Source organism: Helianthus annuus, chromosome 2, assembly GCF_002127325.2.
Source record: "Helianthus annuus cultivar XRQ/B chromosome 2, HanXRQr2.0-SUNRISE, whole genome shotgun sequence".
Lineage (NCBI taxonomy): Eukaryota > Viridiplantae > Streptophyta > Magnoliopsida > Asterales > Asteraceae > Helianthus > Helianthus annuus.
In genome coordinates this window covers 144861801-144871102 of record NC_035434.2, presented here as the reverse complement: position 1 = coordinate 144871102, position 9302 = coordinate 144861801, and the positions used below count along the sequence as shown (strand labels likewise).

Genomic DNA, 9302 nt, shown 5'->3' with positions numbered 1-9302 from the left:
TAAAACTCGCGTACAACGTTACCGACTAGATTTAAATACGCTGCTCAGCGTACTTAACAAATACTCGCGTGTTAAACACGGAACTGACCAAGCGTACTTAACAAATACGCTGGCACTCGAACTCGCGTTCGAGATTTAAGGTCGCTCAAATCCGCCCAGATCAGATGGGGTTGCCGTATTTATCAAAAAAAAAAATTAGGGTTATTGCGTATTTATCAAAAACGGCGGCCGTGATGAGCGAAATAGATGATCGGGTTAGGATTCTGCAACGGAGGGCGGCTGAGAAACGGAACTGATAGGAATTGATTGTGATTGAATCTGCAGCTAATTTTGGTGTTCGGTTGAAACAACGACAGCGGTTGGACACGTATGGGAGTGGATCTGCGGAAAATGGGTGTTTCAGATTGGCTGTGTTGATTGGCTATGGCTGCAAGAATGTTTCAGAATTATTCTTGAACTGATCGGCTTTTGGAGTTTGTTTTTTGTTTTTTTTATTTTCAGGTGTGAGATTGAATTAACTGGAGAAGATTGTTTCAAGAATCAGAAACCTGCTCTGATACCATGTTGACTGGTATAGAGAACAATCTTTGTAATGGAGTTGAATTGTATTGAGAATTGTATTGTGTTCATCATCAAATTAGGGTTACAAGAATGGAGATTATATAGGACACTACTTTACATACTAGCCCCTACACTATCTATTATTCTCATTTCTGACACGTGGCACCTCAGTCCAAAAATTAAAACCCAGTTAAGTCAGACATGTTAATGAAGGGTATTATTGTCAATTCATATATCTTTTATTTTCACCTTATTTTATGAATTGACAATAATAACTGTCATTTAACCTGTCTGACTTAACTGTGTTTTAATTTTTTGACTGAAGTAACATGTTTCTAATATGTTAGGGAAGAGACTGATGCATTTTTTAAAATTAGTCTGAAATGAAAAAAATGAAAAAACCACAGATATGAAAATGACAGTTAACTATTTTATATATAAGTTTATTTTTGATGGCCCACTTTTCTCTACTTGTACAAAGCCCTCAAGAACCCTAACTATTTGTTAATTGATTCCTCAAAACACAAGTAACAAACAATATTGTACGTTTGTGACCCAAAAATATTCAGCCACTATCGTTCTCTACGCTTACATTTACAAACCTCTATCGCTAAACAAGTCGTTCACATTCTTTTTTCACATATCTTTCTCCCCTTCCGGATCATTTCTACCTATAGCTAATTTGTATAAACACGATATCTCCTTTCTCTTCCATAAATAACCCAAAAAATGAGCGAAAACATCACCGCTAACGACACCATCAACAGCCCGATATAGATCCAGTTGAGGTAGCGACATAGTCCTGGGCAATGGTCTTCCAAGATGTCCGTAAAAGTTTGGCGGACAAACGTACAATCTTGAAGATCCACCAAAAACGGCCCATATAGGTACAATGTGTAGCTTAGTTCTATCGCGGCCGACATTTGGCTAAACGAGTCAGGTGTAACCCTACCCGTGGTGATGCACATCTGGCTAGATGAAATTTGACAAACATATTTTTTGTACACGCGTGTGGCTTCACTTAATGCCACTTCATTTGGGTTACACGTTCGGTTCGTGAAGTCGGAATTGTACGGGTTGCAAAGGGGCGGCATCATCGGGCCTGACTGGTTGTAGTAAAGTGGCGCGTAGCTTGGCGGAAAATTGCCATTCGAGACCGTTTTTATAACCTGGTTGATCACCGTTACGATTTGGATAGTGACTTCTATGGCCCGCTTTGAGGTCTCGTGAGCGGTAGCATTGTCGACACATGGCAAGATGTCGTCTAGAGCTGTACGAGCCGTTGGGTTCGCCACCCACTGGCTCATTGCCACGCAACTGTCCGCAGTCACACTAGTGATCGCGAGATGTTATGTCAGTAAATCGTTTTTTGTGACGAAATGTATGATTAGTGACCGATGAAAACGACCTTACTTGTGGAGACAAAGGAACACGCCGCATAATATAAGCGTTATGGTCACAAAAAGCCATCCAAAAAGTACCAATCTGTGAATATTAATGTATTAATCGAGTATTATAGCATAAAAACATGTCATAAACATAAGTTTTATAAGCAGAAAATTAGCATTTTACTCACATGTAAACCATGCATTGCAAGCCATAAATTGAAAAGACTGCAAGGAGACAATGAAAATACGTCACTAATTGACCTTCAAATTTCTATTATAAAAAGGAAAATTAGATTTAAATAATCCTAACTTTCTCATTTTGGCTGATAATAATCTCAACTCAATTATTTGCTGATAATAATCCGAGCTGGTCCACTTTTGACCGATAATAGTCTGCGTTAAATATAGCTTAACAGAGTTAAGTTTTTTTTCCGAATTACAAACCGATATTTTAGGACTTTTGATTAGAACGAGCATAAGAGTTGATTGATGTAAAATTTACTCGAAATACTACCCCAAACGATGAGAACGGTGCTTCAATTCGGGTGTTTAAACTTCCAATTAACAAAAATCAAGTTTTTTGAAGCACTTTTTCGAGGTAAGTTACATAAATCGACTCGTATCCTCGTTCTAATCAAAATCCATAAAACATCGGTTTGTAATTCGGAAAAAAGCTTAGCTCGGTTAAGCTACTTTTAACGGCGGACTATTATCGGCCAAAAGTGTACTACTTCGGATTATTATCGGCAAATAACTGAGTTGGTATTATTATCGGCTAAATTGAGAAAGTTAAGATTATTTAAATCTAATTTACGTTTAAAAATTAAAAATCAAAGTTTTTATCTTTTTTACCAAGGAAAATATTATCTAGTGATGAATGGAACTTACAGAATCCAAGAAATGTCCAAAGCAGCATCACAGCGGATATAACGATCAACGCTATACTCCTATAAGAACGTTTAAGTAAAATAAACATTTTTGTTTTAAAAAATGGGTTGTTTTTAAAATCCATAATTTCAAATGAGTCTTTTTTCGTTTTAATTTGATTTCTAAGTTGGTCACTATTCAAGAAAACGATGTCACCTTCTTTGAATTTTAATTTCCTCAAAATTTCAATTTTCATTTATTTATCATACAATTTAATTATTCTCAATATATAATATGTGATAGTTAGGTGGAGGGGGTGGTTATCACTTGCAAAAATTTCATCACTCACAACATCCAATCAAGTTCCGTTATGTCATCAACCATTTCTCCATCACTCACAACCTTTTTTAGTGGCAATGATCATCACTTACAACAACAACCATACCCAATATATCCCACAAATAGCAGAACTATTCGTAGGGTCTGGGGGAGGTGGGATGTAGGCAAACCTTTCCTCTATCCTGCGAATAGAGAGGCTGCTTCCTGAGAGACCCCCAGCTCCAAAACAACCAGCAGGTAGATATATGAAAGATGGGTAAGTAAATAGCGTAGCAGTAGTCAGATAGATCATTAGCATGCAAACATAGGCATAGATACAAGAAAATCATCATATATTAACCTACCTAAAGTGTAAAAGAAAAGTAACACCCCTTCCCAAGGCAATGCTAGGGCACGTCTATACCCTCACCTACAAGTCCTTAACCTTAATCCTACGTCTCCACGAACTCCTATCCTGAACCATGTCCTCAGAGAGGTGCAACTCTACCAAATCTTTCCTAAGTCTTTCATCCTAAGTCAACTTGGGCCTGCCTCTACCCCTCCTTCCTTCCACTGTTATGGTTTCCACTGCTCTAACTGGTTCTGTTAACTGCCTCCTCTTCACATGCCCAAACCATCTCAATCTCTCCTCTTTTAACTTGTCTGATATACTAGCTACTCCTAACCAATCCCTATAAACCTCACTTCTTATTCGGTCTAACCTCGTGTGGCCACACATGCACCTCAACATTCTCATCTCCGCTACCTCCATCTTGCGCGCTTGAGTTTTCTTGATGGCCCAACACTCTGTCCCGTATAATATAGCCGGTCGAACTGCTATCCTATAGAATTTTCCCTTCAATTTTGTCGGGAACCTCCTGTCACACAATATCCCAGTGGCTGCTCTCCACTTACACCAGCCAACCTGGATGCGGTGAGATACATCACTATCTATCTCCCCGTCCCTTTGCACAAACGATCCTAAGTACTTGAACTTAGTCATTTACGGGACCACTTGACCTTCAATGATAACCTGAGTGTCCTCGTTGTCACCTGCACCGCTGAAATTACAATAAAGGTATTCAGTCTTAGACCGACTAATCCTTAAACCATTGCCTTCTAACGCTGTTCTCCATTCCTCTAGCCTCGCATTTAGGGTTTGTCTAGTTTCCGCAACTAGCACTATATCGTCCGCAAAAAGCATGCACCACGGAACTGTCTCTTGAATAGACTTGGACAACTCATCCAAGATAACCATAAAAAGCAACGGGCTCAATGCGGACCCCTGGTGGAGTCCGACTTCCACGGGGAAAGACTCTGTATCTCCTACAGGCGCACGAACCCTAGTCACAGTCCTATCATACATATCCCTAATTAAGTCTATATACTTCGCCGGAACTCCCCTACCCTCCAAGCTTTCCCAAATCAGTCTACGTGGCACACTGTCATAAGTCTTTTCAAGGTCAATGAAAACCATATGTAGATCTCGCTTTTTCTCCCTGTACTTTTCCATTAATCTTCGTAGAATATGAATCGCTTCCGTTGTTGAGCGCCCTGGCATGAAACCAAATTGGTTTACCGTAACGTGAGTTTCTCTTCTAATCCTACTCTCAATTACCCGCTCAAAGTTTCATAGTGTGGCTCAGTAGCTTAATCCCTCTGTAGTTCCCACAACACTGGGCATCTCCTTTATTCTTATACAATGATCATCACTTACAATACCCAACAATAAACCCTCACACCCCCTCACATCCATTTATCACAAAATATCCCATAACACCTAAAATATATCACGGAATCTTCCATCACTCATTGAATTATGATGGTGGCGGTGGTATGTTGCCAAGTTCCACGCATGGAACTCCATCTATCACGCACAAAATCCTTCCCACCCCCAGTCCCCTTAGAAAAACCAGATACATAACTTTTTTTAATCTTTTTTGTACATTTCTATTAGATTTTTATTGAAAAGCAAAATACTTTGTGGTCTCTATCGTAATATAAAAAACTTTATTTTGTTTACAACTTGATTTGAATAAAGTTTATATTGAAACATAAAAAAACTATATATTTAATTATTTATGTAAAATAGTGGATATTACATATTATTAAACTAAGCTAAATCATATGTATGGTGAAAAACCAAAATATAACTAAATTCACAAATGGTGAAAATCTTAAACCCAAAAATGAAGTTAAAAGATATTCATCTATTATCATAGGTTTTGAGATTTGAGAACAACCCATTTTATGCCATATTTAAAAATAAAAAAAAAAAGCGTGTTTAACCATATTAACTGTATTAAAAGAGTTGGTATATCTTACACACGTTGAAGGATATCATGGATGCGTTCTCGATTTTCTTTGGTCTTATGTGAAAGTTCAACAGCCGAAACATTAAGCTTGGTTTGTATCTCATCAATGTCATCTTGCATATTAACAGGCAAGAACACTTGTGCAACGGTTATTTTCTTCGCAGCTGCAAGATCATTACAGACTTTACCGAGTCTCTCAGCAGTTAGTTCGGCTTGATGAACGATATATTTCAACATTTTATTTGTACTTTGGTCGAATTTCCCTTGGCCCGTGTACAAAACAATCGATCCGACACTGAAAAAAACAAGGGTTTTTTAATAAAGAGTGATGATATGGTTTGTGGTTAGAAATGAGGATTTGAAAAAGTGATTACATTGCTGTGATGGTGAAGAGAATTAGGAGGATGAGGGATAGAGTGTAGGCGGTTTTCGAATAGGCGTATTGTTCTTTTCGGCAACAACAGTAGCACAAGAGTATTATAGATAAGAATAGACCGAAAATCACGAACCATGCTGCAGCCACCATGAGGAATGGTGCAGCCGTGAACGCCACTGACTGCATCCATATAAGCATACGTGCATGCATGCATGCACACATGAGCTTAGTCACAAAATGTCTTAACTAAATGTTTAGCTATGAATTAAATTTCTTAGTTATTAGAGTGTGTGTAGTGGGACACTATATGCCCACATAAAGCCCCTATAAAGCCCCAAAACACCATTACAAAGGGCTTTATGAGACAAAAAAGGGGGGGAGGCGCCATGCATATAGCGCCGGGGGTATGGGGGATGTTTTCAAAGTTTGGACCAATCACAAACAAGCAAGGTTTTTATAATTAATTAATAGAATTGAAAATTAATAATTAGGTAATGATGAGTAGGGGCTTTATGACTACGGGCTCTAGTGATATAACGCCCCATAAAGCCCCCGTCTGACGTGACATGACACGTGTCGTATAATGCCCCACAAAGGGCTTTATGACTTCGGATGGCCTTAGCAATGATACACATTAATGAAACATGCATAAATCTAGTTAGTCAAAGGTTCTTGTAAGGCGCAAAAGGTGAGACTGTCGCCAGGTGCAAGGCGTCTAAAGAACGCGCCCCTAGCACAATCAAGGCGCACGCCTAGTGAAAGCTATTTTTAGCAGTTTTAAACTTGTTTTTTGTTGGTTTAGACTACTTTTTGACTTGTTTAGACTTGGTTTTGGTTGGTTCAAACTGTTTGAAACTATTTTTGGCGGTTTAGGTTGATTTTTTCCGGTTCTGTATGCCTTGCTGCATTGAATGCGGCTTTGTTGTGTGCCTCACTGGTCTCGTTTGGGGCGACTAGGTGCGCGCTTTTAACTACATAGGTATGAATCATGTTTCTGTTCTTAAACGTTATTTTTTTCCATATAAAAAAAGATTGAAGGGTTTTGATGAGCATTTTCCAATCTTACAAATAACAATAAAATTTGGATTTATTAAAATAAAAAAAGCTTACAGCCCAATAATGGCTTTCTGTGATGTTCCATCCTCCTCTATATATCTTGAATTTATTAAGAGGATCCTTTCTTCTTGTTCTTTCTTGAGCCAACACAAGTGATACATTCTCCTTCTTTTGTGCATCACCAAGTAACCTCTTGCTCCCCCATAAATCCACCAAATCATATTTCCTCCTTTGAATCTTCCCTAAAAAATTAAAAGAAAAGAAATATTTATCACCTCCTCTAAAATCACCCAAAGTTCATGCAACATAAAAAAAATGAATACATTTTTTAGATGAATCTAAGACAACTTAAGAAAAAAAATTTATGAACCTAAAAGGGGTCTTGATTGGGAGATGGTACAATGTGATTCTGCATTAGATAAAAAGAAGAAATGGGCAATAAAAAGAAGAAGAAACGAATATGGGAATGAAAATCTTTTTAGCATTGTGATTTTAAAAGGTCTGATTTTGGATTTGAAATGGTGTGCTTTCAAGAACACACTTGAGCCATACAAAATAATTTGGGGCTGGAATTTGCTCCAACAATGATTTTATTTTTTTTATGTTTTTCAAGAATTGACATGTAATAAATGCTTTCCTTTATACACACATTTGGGGCATTGGTGATTTTGAAAGAGAGATATTAGGGTGATAGAAAAGAGATGGAAAAGAGAGGGAAAAGACAATGTGAAAGTGCACTTACAAGATTACACACAAAATAATTTGTCCATATAATTGTCACGCTATATTTTATATGTCACTAATCTTTTATGTGGAAACTTATACATTTGCATGTATTCATATAGTTATTTATATGCGGTATAGAGTATTATGGTAAAAATGATTCTTTTTAATTACAATGAGCATAATTACAAACATATATATAGAACAAAATACAACAAGAAACTAGCAAATGTATAGGAGAAACTTAAGCTAAGTAAATATGGAAAAGGTTGAATAGTCTCAAAGCAATAATCAAGAGCATGAATTATTCCTTGAGATTAGCTGTAGTATCTTGTTTCCTAATACGCCCCCGCAAGATTGAGGATCCGTCGGAGACTCCGATCTTGGAGCGAAAGGTGTGAAATGGTCGGCGAGGCAACGACTTTGTGAGAACATCCGCAAGTTGATCAGAGGAGTTGATGTGAAGAACTTTCAGGTGACCGTTTGAGACCCGTTCACGAACAAAGTGATAATCCAACGCTACATGCTTCATTTTGGAGTGATAGATAGGATTGGCACATAAGTAAGTCGCCCCCGTGTTGTCACAAAATAACGTGGGTGTGTGCGTGGGTTTGATGCCGAGTTCCTGAAGAAGGTGTTGTATCCAGATTAGTTCAGCTGTGGCATTAGCAAGCGCCTTGTATTCAGCCTCGGTTGAGGACCGAGAGACTGATTTTTGCCGACACGACCGCCACGAAATAATGTTAGATCCCAAGTAGATAAGATATGCAGTAGTTGAGCGTCCCCCATCCTGTATTCCACCCCAGTCCGAGTCTGAAAAGGCTGAAAGGTCAAGGGAAGAAGTGCGTTTAAGGAAGAGACCATGGTGAATGGTACCTTTGAGATAGCGTAAAACGTGTTTGAGGGCTTGCCAGTGGGTTTGAGTTGGCATATGCATGAATTGAGATAATTTGTTCACAGCAAAGGAAATATCGGGCCGGGTGAAAGCCAAGTATTGAAGTGAACCAACAAGCTTTCGGTAAGGAGTTGGATCGATTTTAGGAGAGGAATCATGAGGAGAGAGTGTGTCTGTGGTACCAAGAGGTGTGTGAACCTCTTTGGCACCATCCATGCGGTAAGTGTTGAGAAGGTCTTGAATGTGACGATGTTGGGAAAGAAAGAGACCATCCGTGGTTTGGATAGCTTCAATACCAAGGAAATGGTAAAGAGAGCCAAGGTCTTTGATGGGGAACCGATTAGCAAGAGAGGTAGTGAAGAGGTCAAGAAAGTCATGGTTATTGCCAGTTAGGACTAGATCATCAACGTAGACAAGAAGGTATGATGTGACGGGGCCTTTGTTGTAGATGAACAATGACATATCAGCAAGAGATTTTTGAAAGCCGAACTTGAGTGAGAATGAGGTAAGTTCGTTGTACCATGCCCGAGGGGCTTGTTTCAAGCCGTATAAGGATTTGCGTAGCTTGCAAACATGATGAAGATGCTGAGGATTCACATAACCTGGAGGTTGTATCATGTAAACCTCTTCCGTGAGAGTGCCATGAAGGAAGGCATTGTTGACATCAAATTGTTTCAAGGACCAATTTTTAGAGAGCGCAGTGGATAGAATGAGACGAATGGTGACTGGCTTGGAGACGGGACTAAAGGTTTCGAAATAATCCTTCCTGTATTGTTGATGGAATCCTTTTGCAACAAACGTGC

At 38.7% G+C, this 9302-nt stretch overlaps 1 protein-coding gene across 1 annotated transcript; it reads right to left on the bottom strand.

Moving 5' to 3' along the window:
• Positions 1–1238: 1238 nt before the first annotated feature.
• Positions 1239–8961, bottom strand: LOC110897509. Its single transcript, XM_022144258.2, has 8 exons — positions 8481–8961; positions 6936–7123; positions 5824–6005; positions 5460–5744; positions 2838–2896; positions 2138–2174; positions 1975–2046; positions 1239–1893 (listed from the first exon to the last, which is right to left on the bottom strand). Exons 1-8 carry the CDS (start codon positions 8959–8961, stop codon positions 1239–1241), a joined length of 1959 nt encoding a protein of 652 aa, XP_021999950.2.
• Between the last annotated feature and the right edge of the window lie 341 nt (positions 8962–9302).